This window comes from Lates calcarifer, linkage group LG4, assembly GCF_001640805.2.
Source record: "Lates calcarifer isolate ASB-BC8 linkage group LG4, TLL_Latcal_v3, whole genome shotgun sequence".
NCBI classification, from domain to species: domain Eukaryota; kingdom Metazoa; phylum Chordata; class Actinopteri; family Centropomidae; genus Lates; species Lates calcarifer.
This window is the reverse complement of record NC_066836.1, coordinates 14842948-14859927: the sequence shown is the minus strand read 5'-3', so window position 1 is coordinate 14859927 and position 16980 is coordinate 14842948. Positions and strand designations below refer to the sequence as shown.

At 42.3% G+C, this 16980-nt stretch overlaps 1 protein-coding gene across 2 annotated transcripts in view; it reads right to left on the bottom strand.

Annotated features, from left to right (window-relative positions):
- Positions 1–1570: 1570 nt before the first annotated feature.
- The window catches only part of LOC108883584 (potassium/sodium hyperpolarization-activated cyclic nucleotide-gated channel 2), a 28925-nt gene continuing 13515 nt past the window's right edge, over positions 1571–16980 (bottom strand). For both annotated transcript variants that reach the window (XM_018676916.2, XM_018676914.2), the window contains 5 exons: positions 13461–13679; positions 3817–3963; positions 3421–3661; positions 3160–3324; positions 1571–2604 (listed from right to left, as the gene is read on the bottom strand). In XM_018676916.2, the coding sequence (XP_018532432.1) occupies positions 1655–2604; positions 3160–3324; positions 3421–3661; positions 3817–3963; positions 13461–13679 (1722 nt within the window). In that variant the 3' untranslated portion in view covers positions 1571–1654. The remainder of the gene's footprint in view (positions 2605–3159; positions 3325–3420; positions 3662–3816; positions 3964–13460; positions 13680–16980) is intronic.

The window sequence follows — 16980 nt, the reverse complement described above, 5'->3', positions numbered from 1 at the left end:
GCGAGAGAAGGCTTTTAGGTTCAACAGGATCAGAATATTTCGAACAAATACAACTAAAGCCTCAACACAATCCCAAAATTTGAACTATAGGATTGTTATGGATCTAAACGTTGAGACATTCACGGGGAGTTCTGGGTGACGTGGGGGCGCACAGAGACTTCCATATGTTGCCCACCCCAAATCCCCCATTTCATCTTTCAACTGAATATCTTCAAATGGGCTTTAAAGTGACGCTTTTTTAAGGACCTGACTTGCTGAACTCAAAGTGTGGATTTCCTCCTGCGACTCTAAACCAGTTTTAAGCAGTTTTGTCCCCGTATGTTTTAACGAAAATGACACTGCACGTCCTCTCACACCTTCAAACATTTTTGGTTAAGGTAACAACATGGTCACTGGATTACAATACCTCAAGTGAAGCCACAATAGCTGCTGGATTCTTTAAGATTTCACATTAAAAAGAAAAGAAAAGGAAAAAGAAAGAAGTTCACTTTCCTGTACAGCATATGTATAGATATTTATATTCATATATATTTATATATAGGCGGGGTAGAGTATTGCAGAATTATATTGCATGTGTTAATCAATAAACCTAGACAAAAACAAGCAAGTATACAGTATGGGTTGTTCACAAATGTTTCCTTTCGATAAAGCTCAGATTATTTAACCACCTTTGCCTTCAGGGTTACAATCAGTACGCTGACCAAACAGCTGACCACCTCCCAGATGTTTCGCAAAAACAGGTCAGTGCCACTGTCAGCATGTCAGATCAATCACGCTTGACAAAGCAGTGTAGAGAGTATGTGAGTCCATTCTCTGAAAATAGAACCAAAACATACCAACAAACTCACGCACACAAACTTACACCCACATATATACATACACACAAACCAAATATATGGCTTCTAACGTTGAATCAAGGCAGTTAAATAAATGGCATTTTTCTTCTATGTTTCTTTTTTAGTTGATACAGACACAACCAGACTTTGTGTTCAAGCTCAACTTTGGTTTGGGTAGATACAATGAATATAATATCCTTCCGTACTTTTTTCACCAACTATTTACACATCGATGTAAGATCGACCAGCGGTCTAAAACACTATTTTCACTACTATTTTAAACAATATGAAGAGCAATGTGTTCTTTTGCTACGACAGCTTATACAGAAAAATTACACTCAAAACACTTTTTGAACGCTTAAAATGTCATTGTCATTTGACCTCAAGTCCCTGATTTTCATTTTTAAGTCCAGCTCCTGCTAGATTGCATTGCATGGATTCTACACAGTATGCAATAGTTACATTAATCATACTTTTCTTCATATCTTTACAGTAAAGACAGCGATATACAGTAGGTGTTTGGAAGCAGAGTGTAAGGGGTGATACTAAGACTAAAGGTGCTGGCACAGTAGACTAGACCAGTTCAACCTTAAGTTATACTAGTTTAATTGTATAGACTCCTCCTGGCCAAAGTGTCTCAAGACTTTGAGTTGCTCTTTTCCTTCTGCTGACACCAGCACACAGTGCATCCAGGTCACATGACTGGTGGCGCAGGCGATAGCTGAATGGTCATTTAGCAGGCTGACAGATCAGCTGGACTGACCTAAAACAAACAGATTCTCCTACAAAAAAGGCCTCTTTCCTGAACTCTACCAGGGTCACAAGTTGGAAGACAGCCGGGATCTGGCAGAGTCTAGCTCTGGAAGGCTGACAATTGAATCTTTCTTGGGAACTCCAGAGTCTGGAGGTCCTGATCCAGCAGCTGCTGCTACTGCCCCCATTCCAGCAGGTCCACCGGGAGGCGGTGTGGAGGCAAAGGCCACCCTCTGTTGAGCTCCTGCTGATCTCCCCACCCCTGAGGTTCCCGGCAGGCTCGGGTGAGGGGGCTGAGGGGGGCCGATGGAGGTGTTGGAGGTGCGGGTGGAGGGCGGAGGGCTGGGGGCTGCAGAGGCAGCTTGTGGTGTTCCCTCCTGGGGGAGTGAAGGCTGAGAGGCAGACAGGGCCCGGGTATCCTGGCTCAAGCTGCCCGCATGAAGGGAGTGGGTGCTCTTGTGTGAGGCAGGCCTCTGCTGGGTCTGTGTGGGGCTGGGTGCATGGTGCTGTACTAGGGACAACTGGGACCCAGAGGGTCCCGCGCTCGCCATGTACTGGAAAGTCCGTCCTGAAGCTGCGAGTGGACTTTGGACGGGAGGGCTGGAGATTGCAGATCCAAACGCCCCTCCGAGCGTCTGAGGAGGTTGAGACTGAAGAGGAGACATGGAGATCGGGCTGGACAGGTTCTGCACCACCTGGAACCTTCGAACCATACGGGGAGACTGCAGAGTCCCTGGTCCCACCAGCGGACTTGCCATCTGGGGGCAGAAGCTCATGGCCACGGCCTGCTGGAGGGTGGCGATAGCAGAGCCCGTCTGCGGCTGACCAGGGGGAGCAAAGATACCGCCGATAGAAGGGGTCATGGACATGGCCCGCGGCCGCTGCAGGTCCACCAGCTTCACCATCTCCCGGTCGTATTTGACAATCTCCTGGATCATCTCATTCTCCCGGTTGTTGAAGACACCGGAGTTGAGATCATGCTGAACCTTGTGCATCAGGATGGAGTTCTTTTTACCTGTAGAAATAAATAAATGAGTTGCTTATTAAAGAATGAACGGAGATGAGAGAGGACAGGGCAGGGAGGACAAAAAGCAGAACAAAACATTGAAACGAGAGGATTTGGAGAGGAAGAACAATACGAGTTAGATGTAGCATGTGATGTCCTTCAGACCAGGAACATCCTCCAGCAGAACAAGCCCGGAGGAAAATGGACATGTCACCCTGTACTCTCATCTACTGTTACAGTGTCCTGTGTCTTTCTGAGGGAACAGCGCAGCTCATTTTACTGCCTATTTCAACATAAATATTCTGCAAATATTTCCAGAGCACAATATCATTTTGTTTTCTGTAAACAGCCTTTATTTCAAAGTGCACTTTTTTTTAAATTAAAAAAGAGTGGGATGCAGGCACTCATAGTTGCTTACTATCCTATACAGATGTTACATGCTTTCATATTGCTAGCAAGACAGCTGCACTCATATGTCAGGGTCTATTCTTATCTGTGCACCAACTTTTTCCTCATCCGAATGTAATCTCCCCACTTTATCTCTAAAGTTGTTTTTTTTTTTACCAATGCGGTCCAGACGGTCAATGGCAACGGTCTCAAAGGCTCGTCTCATCATAGGATATTCTTCCAGCACCTCATTGAAGTGGTCAACAGACAGAGAGTAGAGTCGGCAGTAAGTCTCTGCTCGCACGCTGGCTGTTCGCCGACCCCTCGTCAATAAACAGATCTCTGGAACGAGGAAAGAAAAAGTGCAGCAGCTTAAAAAAAGAAAGTTAACAAAAAAGAACACACTTACACATCAGGACACTACAAACTGTTGCCTACCTCCAAAATAAGAGCCATCAGAGAGTTTCATCGCGAGGGTGCCCTTGGTGATGACGCTGCAGACTCCGTGCTGGATGAAGTACATTTTCTTTCCAATTGTGCCCTCCCTTATGATGTAATCATGTGGCTGGAAAACCTCAAAACGCAGCTTGGTCAGCATGGCCGTCACAAAATTTGGCTCTGCATTGGCAAACAGCGGCATGGACGCCACCAGCTTGCGACAGTTGAAGTTGACAATTTCCTGGAAAAAGACACATAGTTTGGTACAAGAACAGAGAAATATGTCAAAGTCCAACCAAAGTGCTAGACTGAGGGGTCCTTCTGCATGCATGAATAAAAGTGATCACAGTAAATGATACTTGTGTGTGGAAGTTGTGTGTCTTATTGTGTGTTTACCTCTCTGAGAGGTTCGCTGAGTTCTCCCAGAATGCTCTCCTCGTCAAACATCTTGCCCTGGTATCTGTGCTCATAATAGTCATGGATTTTCTGTCGGAAGTCTGCAGGCAGCTTGTGGAAGGACATATACTGCTCCACTTGTTTGTACTGAGAGGGAGTGGGACAGACAGAGATGATGTTATGTTAACACAGTTCATACTCTGTAATGATTTTAAAACCATCTGCGAAACACTTTGTATTAACCCACAGTAAAGTATTGCATTATAAAAGCCTAATCAGAGATGGGGACCGGTGACAATTCCATATTTTTCTTTTTAAAAAATCCTATAAAAACACACAAATACTCTTACACAAAATAAATAAATAAGAATAAAATTGATCTTCTAATTACTGTCTGTGCAGCTTAAGCCTGATATAACTCATACCTCTGTGCCATAGAGCTGCATTCCAGTCCAAAAACTATTAAAAACACATAAATGAGCCGCACCATGTTCCCTCATTATGATGAACAGAAAGAAGAAACATGAAGCTTGTTTTGCATCAATCCCACAAACACTGTCCTACTGTTGGCAAATACTCACTATAATATCAAATGTGTAACTCTCCCCTAACAGTCCCCAAAAAATGCACTATTTACTCTCATTTGGGTCACGTTTGCTAAAATCTGCAGTGTGCAGTTGTTTTTGGATGTTATTTACATCTGAGAGGAACAAATGGACTTGGAGCTGAGTCCATCTCTCCATTTGGGGAAAAAAAAGGAGACTAATTCACAAAGATGTAGAATATCTCCAACTTCATCCTTTGAATAAACTCACAAATAAACAAACAGAGCCAAAGCTATGAATAAAAGACAACCACCAACTTTGAAAAGTACTTATAAAGTTATGATACAATTTGATTTAAAAATCTTACAGCACAATTGTGTCCATGAACAAATTTCTGTCTACTGTACATATACAGTAAGAACTGCAATTCACATACAGCAGGTATGCAGGCCTCTTTGTATATGTCTATAGATTTATGTATAGCATATTCCCTGAAGCCATTTCAAAAAACACAGAAAATGTCACATAACCTCTGTTATGATATTTAGCCAGCAGCAGCACTCATTTGCTCTCTGAATTACACTCAGTGGTCGTTCCAATGCCACAGCCCTGCAATAGATTTTACCTTCATGAAGGTTATAATGTTCAGTTTATAGTAAAACTCTTTTACAGGGGTGCCAATTCCACTTTATGGTCATTTTGGAGGCTGTAATGCATTGAACTGTCAAACTGTATTGTATTATCCTCAGAGGTTTTTCTTATTTTATTGAACACCATACAATTCAACAGCACCACAAACTGCATGGATACTACTGGATACAAGTCATCAATGACAAGTAACATTGTGTTTTATTTGAGGATGATGCAACAGTGTTTCTTCCAGTGAGTCAACAAAGACGCAACAAACAGCCACACAGGCCAGTGCGAGCTCACGCCCTTCAGCTGTCAACTTAAATGAACACAGCTCGTTCTTTGATCAGTGCTAGCTAGAAGTTAATCAATGCCAGATCAATAGAGAGTGGAGGGTCCAACATGGTAACAACACAAACAATCAACTTCTGTTGTTGAGATATGCTAATCACAATCCATCCAGAGTGACCACTGAGAGGCCGGGCTGCAGAGAGAGAGGGGAGGGTGATGGATGTGACGGTAAACAGACCAGACAGTAAACTGTTGAAGGAAAAAGATTCCTGCTTGTACTTTGCTGTCAGACTGTGTGCACTTCAGCCCAGCCCAAATGGAAAGCTTGATAAGACCACATCTCAATCCTGCACCTATAAAGCTGTCCAGAACACAGGCGGTGTGACAGCTCGGCGTGCCTCAGCGCACACTGTGCACTCACAACTTTCAGGGACTGAGGAAGTCATCGTCCGCACAGCCTCTATCCCACCAGTCCTAAAAGTCTACTGTGTGGTGGACGGACGCCACAAAAACTGTCGGCTGGCATCAAGTGACATCTCCTGACAGCAGCATGACTAGGTTTGCTTCAGAGCAGGGAGGCTGCAACACAACTGGAGGGTCCCGGGTTCACTTCTGCTTACAGACAATATTGTGTCAGCAGCCGTGTGTCTGTGTGTCAGAGGCCCCAAGCAAAACACTGAGGTCCACCTGCTCACACACTGTTACAAGCTCTGGATCCTCAGGAGCATCTGATACATTCCTACACTGGAAATTGTTTGCTAACAGACCGACTGGCTCTTTGTTTCCAGAAGAGAGACACATTTAGCAAACAAAGATTTAAAGTTGTACATAACTGAATGCATGCGTACATAAGGAGGATTCTTGTCTCAAATCCTTGCAGCACTGGGCAAAGAGATCTTCACTTTTCTCAAACTTTATGACAGTAGGAGAGCAGAAACGCATCCTAATTTTGCCTAAAGTAACAAATCAAACCACTGTTTTATTCATGGTCTTTACAGCGGAGTCACAAAGTATTAAGACAGCAGAACATTTTGTGTCATTGTTGGGGCTTCAGTGTATTGGATAATCAATTAAACAGCGCTGGTTCTTAGCTTTAATTCGTGGGTGATTAAGTCTACTATTAAATGAGTGTGTAGTCCCTCAGTTTCAGAGGACAGAAACAAATAAATTTACATAAACTTCAATAAGGTTTGGTTGTAAATCTGCTGTCAGTGACTGGCTAGACTCTATGACCCATAGACATCAGCAGGCGGTTGGCATCTTCTCTGGTGGTGCTCTGCCAGGTTTGTTCTCAAGCCAGTTTCTTCAGTTTTCTGCTTGTTTCAAGCACTTTTTAAGTTCAGTCTGCTCCTCAGCAAATGAAACACACACTCAGGTGGTTTGAGATTAAGTGACTGACTTTTCTAGTCAAGAACTTTTCACTGTTTGGCTGGAAGATTATCCCAGTGCATTGTACAAACACAGAGGATGAGCCGATCAACATCCTTCTGGAGGTGGTCTGCCTGTAACAAAACATTTTCAAGACTTTAACAGTCTGTTGTGTGCAAAATGCTGTTCTGTTTTTAAGGATTTTTAAGGTTTTTAGATATTCACTGTTTGTCCTGAATTATCATCTTCAGTTTATGATCAAATAACCTGAAAAAACTAACAACAGCCTCACTTTAGTTTGTGTTTTGCACCGATTACAAAATCTTAGCGTGCAGACATGCAAATCTAAGCCATGGTACACACAACCTGCTAAACATCAGCATGTCAACATTGTCATTGTTGTTTGAGCATGTTAGCATATGCTGATGTTAGCATTTAGCTCAAAGCAGCTACAACACAGAGCTGCTTGCATGGCTGTAAACAGTGGGTGGTAAAGGCTTAAAGCCTCATTGTGTTCTATTTCCAATCCACTGTGCTGGATTACAGAGCCAAAACAATGAAATACTTTCTGCGCTGTGTGTAGGTTCACGAATGTTACACCACATGCTGCGTCTGCAGACTCGAGGTGGGTCTTCCACGACCCCTCATGGCTCTGCACAGGCAGGAAATGCGTGTTTCTGACTGATATCGTCATCCACTCTGCTTCCGTCTGCCAAATAACATAAACATAAATAAACCAAACATGCAGCGTTTGAATAATTCAGCATCTGCGTAAGGAAACGTCTCCTGGATGGGTACAGCTGCACAGCTCCTGTGATTACGCAACACAAAATCTCACCTGCATGAGTAACTCTGCTTCCTGACATCTGCAGATGGAGAGTGGCCCGAAGAAATGACCCTGTGTCACAACTCTTTACCCGACGTGTCAAAGCCAACGCTGCAGCTGGTGTGCCTTTCATAGAATAGAAGTGCTGATTGTGAACAAAGTGTAGGTGTGGGGTATTCTAGCAAGGAGGGAAAACCTCTCTCTCTCACACACACACACACACACACCTGCAGAGACTGAGCAGCTGTGGTTAGACATGAAACTCATTCCAGGCGAACTGTGGCCCAGGCTAAGTCTGAATGAATGAGGCAGCAAAAGCCTATCTGATTGAACTTAAATGATGGCATTAAAGGACTTGACTTTGAGAGCCATGTCACAGCGCGCCGTATCGATCATCGCCAGGCCAATATGAAATCTCCCCAGTGTCACAGAAGGAGAGGGAGCACACATTCGGCTGGTGAGAGGGGACTGACAAACACCCGAATGAGGGGGGAAACGACATCCACTTTCTGTGTCACTTTGATGACAGTCTGCAGCAGCAAAACGCTTCGCTGACATTTTGTCATCTAAACTGCTGTTTTGTTAACTCTTTGCATTTTCAGTTTTGCCATTCAGAGGAAAAATGTATGGAGAGTTTTGTTTTTGACTTTCAATATATTATTGAACTTTTAAGCCCATGAACTACTGACCCAATACAGCTATCAGCTTTCCTTTTCTTTCCCATCCTTTCATCTCTTTTCCTTTATTTTCCTTTCCCTAATTTTCTCTCCTTTCCATTTTTTTCCTTTCCCATCTGTTCCTTCCCTTTCTCACCCTTTCTTTCTCTTTTCCCTTAATTTCCCTCCCTTTACCTTCTTTTTCTTTCCAATCTTTTCCTTTGCTTCTCCTTTTCTTCTCTCTCCTTTCCCATCCTTTTCTTTCCTATCCTCTCCATTCTTTTCGTGTCTTTTTTCCTCTCCTCTCTTCTCCTCTCCTCTCCTCCTGCTCATTCATGCTACAACTTCTCTCCATTGGAAATTCTAATTTGGGTTCATCCCAAACGGCCATGTGGATGTATAATTCATTCACTTCATTCCTGGCTAAATCGCCTCATTATATTATGAAGCACATTCACCAAAGAGAAGAAAATCAGATAGTGGTAAGTCAGAGCTTGTCTTGTCTGTCTTCCATTCGAAGATGTGTACAGAGGGAGGAACAACACACTGTGAGGTCTCACACAGTACAAAGTCTTATTAAATGAAATGAGGCTTCTAAGGAAACACTGAAAATCCTCTAATTCAGATAAACGGAGTGACGACCAAAGGAGAAAGGCTGATAAGGGTTTTTTTTTTACATCAGACACACTTTCTATCAGAGTAGTGAATATCATCTGGCACAACCAAAGCGACACTGTTTTTGCTGTAGATGCCGGTGAATAGGAATCTCTTCGGCCACTATCTTTGCAAAGTCAGCCTGGCTCTGGATAATTGGAGCGATCAGTGACAAGCAGTCTGGCTAAGAGAAGACAGATCACTGTTGTTGACAGTGTCAGCGGCACGAAGGCAGAGATGAGGAGGAGAGGTGAGGGGTGAAGGTAGAAAACAATCTTGTATCCTGTGCAGTGCCACGTCATGGCAGAGAGCTCAGACTGCTGTCTGCTCCGTCTCGCTGAGATTAGTCTCTACAACTACGAGAGAGAGGAGCTGATTCAGTGTAAAACCCCCCGTGAGGCCATTAACAGCTGATTATGGATACAGAAGGTGTATTGGTGTAGAATTATAATACTAATCTACTGTCTGTTGCATGTCTTAAAGGCATAATCTGCAATCTAATGGGGAAATCCAAAACCCAAAATTGTAATCTTATTTTTCTCAAAATCACAGACAAGTCTTTTAATATATGATCACTGCCCTGTAAAAAAATATACGTCTCCAAAACGTCAACTTTTATTTAGCTAATGAAAACAGCAGCAATTGTTTTCAGCTCCATGACAATGCATTTTTCAGATATCCCAGAGGGATTTTCATTGCTTTAATAAGCTTAAGAAATTCTCAACACGTAGAGAAACACTGGATTGTTTATCAGAAAAAAATCAAAATCTTCAAATTTGAAGATACATGATTTTCACTGTACAGCAACGTAAGATGTAAAACCAAACAAAGACTAAATGTAAGTCTGCAGTGTTTCTGATGCTAGAAAAGGTTTTAGAATAGGTCTATATCTGGAATTATGACACACAAAATGCTGAGTTTTCATCCGTGACGAAATTATGTGAATATTTCACAGGAAATAATGACATGGACAAAATAAATAGGTCTGTTTCACTGAGGACATTTTTTTACATCAGAGTAAGAAAATCTTGTTGATAAAAGATGAACAATAGCTCTGGCTTAACGTTATTAGTAACATCTGAACTCAAAATGTCTGCTGTGAAAAAAAAAGGAAATGAAATCATCCCAATAAATTTTATTCACAGTAAACTGAAGTACCTGCTGAGTGATTCTAGAGAGACACACTATGAGCTGAACGTAGCATGTTTGTCAGTCTACATAGTGAACTAACCACCTACTCCTACTGAACAAGTGACTGTTAAAGGCTTTGCTCACCTACACAGTTGTTTTCACTCATGTTGGCTCAGTGTGCTGGCTCAAAGTGGACAAGAGGTTGGGACAGATGTCAGTCAAGGAGACCTCTGCTGTACATGCCACAATCATGTCATATTGTTTGACCGTGATTATAAGATGCTGAGCCAGAAAAATCGTTCACATCAGCACCCACAGAGGTATCACAAAACTACAGAGATGTCAACAGACCGCAGGCGAAATGGCTGCACGATCAGCCACCTAAATAAAATCCAATACTGACACTAATACAACAGATCTGATAAATTTAAAAAAGGAGCTGCACAGTTTGTTTGTTTCCTGTTCTTCTTTTTCTGCCAGTGGTGCATGAATGCAGAATGAGACCAGATCTAATCAAGCAAAAAAAAAAAAAAGAGAAAACATCAGTGTGGGTGGGACATGAATGTGACGAGCCTTTAATGATGCAAGTGTATCTACTGGCCAGACATGCAGGTTTGCAGGTCAGACTTCAACAAACATAAACTCAGAAATTTCCAAAAGCTGTCAGCCAAATTTTGTGATGACCAGAAATACATTCCTATATTTATCATTTGCACTGGTACATTAAAAGTAGGAAAAGGTGACACGAGTGAGGCTGCTTTTTTCTCTGCTGTGTGTCACTGTTACTGTGTATAAATAACTCATAGGTCTCTGCACCAAAGCCACCAAGCCGAATTTTCTCTAAATTTAACCTGCACGGATTCTGAGTCTGACATTACGGCTGGGCTGAAATGGAAACCTCCACACAAGCCTAGCTCAAGCCTCACAGGGGCTGTAACAGACTGCCAGCAGACTTGTTTTGCTAACACTCTCCAAATGATAAAAATGTCACTCACAGGAGGCGTGGCGAATTCGCCCAGCAGCATCAGCATCAGCCTCTTTGGCACGGCTGGCACTTTTCTGCTCTGTGTGTTTTTTTTTTTTTTTAATTTATATATATATATATTTTTTTTTTTTTTTAAATGTACACGTCTTTAGCTCAAATACTAATCCTCACAGAGCAGCAGAAAAAAAAGAAGGAAAATCTGACAACTGGTCAGAAAAAGGGTTCTGGGGAAATGCACTTTTCCTGCTCTCAGCAGAAAAAAACTAATATTCAGGGATGGGGTGAGGGTGCATTAGAAAATTAGTGCAAACACACAGTATTATGAACAAATTTCTGAAGTGAAAGCATATATATCTCTCACTTCCTTAATTTATCCCTGAACTGAATAAAAAATAGAGGCTGTTTGAGGATTATTATACAACTATCAAAGCTCTTAAATATGTAAGACTTTTGTCAGTGTTGAGGCTGCTTGTAGTGCAAATTCAATTCAACTGCAAAACTGCGGGGAAAACAGCTGAGGAGCAGTCTCTTTCTTGGACAAAAACATTCCTCATAGATAAAACACAATGGATTTCTCTCTAGCCTTTTAACTCCCGTCATCCAGGACACACAGTAAAGAAGAGAGCACCAGTCAGCACTCAACTTGCTGAATCGTTGTCTTCTAAACCATTTATTGGACATGATTTATACTCAAGCGTCCATCCACATGGCTGAAAAAATAACCCTACAGGGAGTTCCACACAACTCTAGCCAGACAGAAAAAACCACCCTAAATGTTGTGAAACAGACAGTGTTCAAATATCTCACAGTGCACCAGGACTGGTGTCGACAACAAGGCCCCTCCGTCTCCCACAGGTTTCCCCTCCCCCTCGCTTTGCTCCCTGTAGCAGCCGGTTAGCAGTAGCGCTGCACCTCTCAAGGACACCACCACCGGAGAGGACAGAGAGAGGGGAAGAGAGGAAAGAAGACAGAGAGAGAGAGAGAGAGAGAGAGAGAGAGAAATTCAGATCAGGACGGGAAGAGACAGACAGACAGACAGAGACAGAGAGAGAGCGAGAGAGAGAGAGTTAAAGACAAGAAAGAGATGGAGGGGAAAATCAGGTGGAGGTATTTCGGAGGTGGAGGGGAGGAATAAAGAAAAGAGGGGATGAGATAATGTAAAGAGGGATGGTTAAGGACGCATAAGAGATGACAACAGAGTGCAGGTAGAGTGAGAGCCAGTGAGTGAGTGATCAGGAAGAGAGAGAGAGAGAGAGGGAGGCAGCCATGGTTGCTTACGTCACCTTCAGGATGACATTGGCAGGACACACAGGTCTGCTGCCTCATCAATTCTACTGCTGCCCAAGGGGACATCATATCTCACACACACACACACACACACACACACACACACACACACACACAGAGAGACTATATCTCTAAGTCTCATTCTCTCTCTCTCCCACATCAGCCCCTCTACACACACACACACACAAATACGCCCGGCCCCTGGTGATGTGGCTCTACCTGGCCGAACACACCCGCAGCCTCTGATTGGCTGCTGAAAGCCAGCAACACTCCCCCTGCTCCCCAGCCAGCGAGACTCTGCTTGGAAACAGAGAGGCTGCGCTGCTACCACCACAGGCCACTGCTGCAGCACTGCTCAGCAATGCTCTGATCCCCATCTCTGTTTTAAGAGATCTGTCTGATAGTGAAAGAAAAATACTGTCTGATGACAACATATATATAAGCAGTGAAAGGACCTGATAATGTGTGATGAAGATCATGAGGGTGTGCTGGTGTGACCTCATGCTGTACCACAGTACAGCAAGTTAGATACACAATTGTACTTTTTAGAATTCATATTGAATATATAGAAATCCTGTGTTGTAGATAATGAATAGATGAGCCTGCGTTAAATTTCTATTCAGCAGCAAATATTTAATAACGTAAAATCAGTTGCAACCAAAGACGTACAAAGAGACAAGTGGAGAAAAAGAAAATATACATGCGTTAATGAGCCGCACTATTGTTTTGATCTACTTATAACATTTTTCAATTGAGGGAGCTCTTCAACCGTACTGACCTCAAACAGTGGGCCAGTCAGTACAAAACTCACACTGTGAGTTCTCACATAGAGAAACCAATCCAACGTCTTCTCCTTCATCTGTATTTGCTTAACGTGGAATAAAATCTTTTTTCTTTTAAATGTAAAACTTTATGGAGTTAATCTTTGTCAGTGCTTCCAGTTAACATCTACCACTGCCAGCAAATAAATCTAGAAATCAATATGTGTAATGGTTTATGTGGCCACATCTGATCGACCCCCAGTTCATTCAATACAGTTATAGTATCAGTGCTGACACTGATCTAACAGATCAAATCACAGCATCCCTGAAACCCACAGAACTTTTACTTACTTCTATTAGAGATCCCAAAGTTTCCAAAAAACACCATTTTACATATATATTTGAGTGCTTCACATAAAAACTGAATGTGAACTGGTTTTGTTTAAGACAACAACAAACAAAAAAAGTGTTGAGAACATGGGACAGAGCTGATTTAATGAAGCTCCTCACCTTCTCCTGATACTGCCGTCTGGAGGAGTCCAGGGACTGGATAAGAGCTGTTGCATGGCCAATAAAAACAGCATAGCAAGTAGCTCCTACAATCATACTCAGCATGGTGAGCCAGATATCTGATAGACTCTCCGGGGCCTGCCGGCCGTAACCGATGCACAGCATGTGGCTCATTGCCTTGAATACAGCGAAGGAGTAAAGCTCTGACCAGGTATCATTCTGCAGAGAGAGAGAAAGGGGAGATAAACAGTTAATGACATCAGGGTTACATAAAAAGACATGTTTTGAGGGCGAGGGAGAAAGGAACCAGAAGAAAAGCTTTGGGGACAGCAGGGTCACCAAACAGCACTTATACAAATGAGAACTCGAGGGACAGAGTTGCATTAGAAGGAAAGAGGGAGGAAGTGGAAAAGACATCAGGGGAATCCTTCGAGGCCTAATCAGCAAAGTAGAGACGGTTTGGAAATTATTTCTTCCGAAAGGAATGATAATGAGAGGTCATTAAATATGCCCTTTCAGAGCTGTGTGAATGGGAATCTACTACAGGCGGTGACAGCCGGGCAGCGGTCACCAGGCTGCCTGTGAGGAGATTCATGAGGGGACAAACCTCAGATCGTAACTTACAGAAGTATTATGAGGCATTCATCACGTTGTAGAATCAACAACCAGTACACTTCACTCAAACGTAAATAATGGCTCTGAGATATTTCACTGTGGCTTTGAGCCGAAAATTCCCACCTCACAAAAGAGCTGGGTGGCTGAGCAACAAGCTCGACTGTTCTGATACTTTTGTCCACCAAGCTTCCTTTGTTTCCACTTTTCTTTCATTAGCACAGAGTGGTGACTCTGCTGACCTCAGTCTGAACAGACTGTCGACGCCAATTAATTGAAGCTAAAGCCAATAGTTTGGATTGAAACTTAATTTTTGGGGGGAAATCATTCTGCCAGAGAGCCTAGTGTCCTGTGTAATGACATTGTATTATTAAAGCAAAACTTGTGTGCATGGAAAACGAAAGTTAAAAACAGAATCCTGAAAACCTCTTAGAGCCTGGTTTGAAGAGCACAAAAACACATCATTTTTTATCATGGCCCCCTGACACACGCACTCTCTCACACACTCCTCTCTAAATTTGTACGAGGCTACATGGAGGTTACAGCCTGCGCTCGGATACCAAAGACCATCAACTACATCCTCTCTTGTAACCTATAGAAGTGCTCTAGCAGTCTATTAATGCATCTGCTAATATATTATGAAACATGCAGTACTTTGCCTGGTTGATTTTTAAAGGGTTCATTTAGATTAAGAAATTTTCTCAACCCAATATGGAACAAATATAGAGATACACAGGTCTCACTGGAAAGTGACAACATATTCAAATGCTAACAATGATGACTAAATATAAATATACTGTATATCATTATGAAGCAGTGTAGAGCAGATAATAGAATAAATCAATTAGCTGATTAACAAAGAATTTACCTGCACCTTTGCCAATCAGTCATCTGTTATCGGACAAAAACAGCCCGTGGTTTCAGCTTCTCTGATATGAATATGTGCTGTTTTTATCTTCTTTCTTTTTATCTTTGTTACATGATTGTGAATGAGATACTTTGGAATTTTAAAGTAATGGTCAGACATAACAAACTAAAGGACATCCTGAGCTGTGGAAGACTTTGACAGGCATTTTACACTATTTTCTGATGTTATACATATAACAGATTAATCAATAATGAAAATGATCATTAGTTAGGTATAAAAGGGAAGGATCCTAGGTACAACATCATGGTATGTGTCTCTGTACCAATGACTGAGGAACAACGTTAAAGGGCCATACAGAGATAGAAGCACTTCTCCGAGGAAACAGAGGAAAATGTAATCTCCAAAAATAAATATAGCTCCACCAAGTGGGCTGTGGCTAAATGGTGTATGTGAAAACAGAAAGAGAAACAGTGGAGTGAAACAGATTGAATAATACATGAACGATGAGCACTTTGATTCTGAAATAGCCCGGGCAAGAGAGAGGGAGAGAGAGACTCCATATCCTCGCAAGTCTGAACAGCCCTCCCCAGAGATTTCAGTTTGGGAACTATCCGTTGCTTTGTTGGTAATCAACATCTCCATTAGCAGTATATAGTTCGTTTGAAGTTGGCTGATAATGCTTGGGCTTTAAATTTATCTTCCAGTGTCCTAAAATGCCTCCTTGTGTACGCTGGGGCAACCTTGCTGTGCAGCAGGCGTCATACACTCAAATGTGAACTACACCTGTCAAACAGAATGACCACATGCAAGTTTGGTGATGTGCCTTCGAGGAGAGACACATTTACTCATCACAGCCAAAATAAATTAGCTCAGGATATACACTAATTTGAGAAGAAAAAAAAAGTCTAGCACAAAAGAGGGTGGTGTCAGAATAAAGGTCTTTTGCAGCATATCAGAAAGCTGTATTATGCTGTGGGTATGAACGTGTTAGCAGATGTGTGTGGCAGTATTACTGGTGTGAGGATGGTGTAGGCAGGGAGGTCATCATGTCAAGTCACTTGTGTGATTTTATGATATCATATCTGGTGTTGGGTGAGCTGAAGAGATAGAAATGCAGTCTTTACTTTTCCCAAACATTTAAACATTTGAAGTGTTTTTAGAATAATCAGTGTTTTATCATTTACTGATGTTACTCCCTTAGTTTAGCATGTTAGCATGCTAACATTTGCTAATTAGCGCAAAGCAAACTACAATTGAGGCTGATGAGAGTGTCACTAATTTAGAAGGAACATCTGCTCTAAACTGCAATAGTTTCAATAATTTACATTTCAATCGACAAACCACAGCTGTCAACCTGCTGCTGGGTCTAGATTTTTAAAAATCAGGGGATCACCAAAATCATCCCCTGGGGACCATGAAGTTCTGGACAATATTTACTGTTAATCCATCTGGACCAAAGTGGTGGACTGACTGAGCCACACGACTAAAAATGACAAACACACACTCAAAGAACTGCACAAAAGATGAACCTTTGCCCCGTTACCACTCTCATCAGTTCACACTTCCCTGCACCAAGGGCTGAAGGACTGAGACTCTGTATTGGGCTGATAGGTACCATTGTGGAAGAAATGACAGAGACAGGAGGAAGCAGATAACGAAAAATGGGGTTACAACAAACTGAATGACCAATCATTTTGTGTGTCTGACAAACGATAAGCTCGACAAATATGTAAAGATATTTGATGCGCAAGTTTAAATTACAATGGCTTATCTGAGTTTATTGTACAGTCACCTCTTTCTCCTGCTTCCACTCACTCTAACTGAGTCTCTTTCTTCCTTCACCTCATCTGCCTTACTATGTCAGTGTGGTTTCTTTATAATCTGTGGTGTGGACAATGAAATTTTTACTGAATGTGGAAACAAGGCATCCTCTGGCCCACTGTGGTTCATTTTAAGGTCAAAAGAAAGTGGCATGTAGCAGCCCATTTAATCAACCAACGTGAACAAGAAATGGTGGCTGTCTGGCCAGGTGTTAATTAA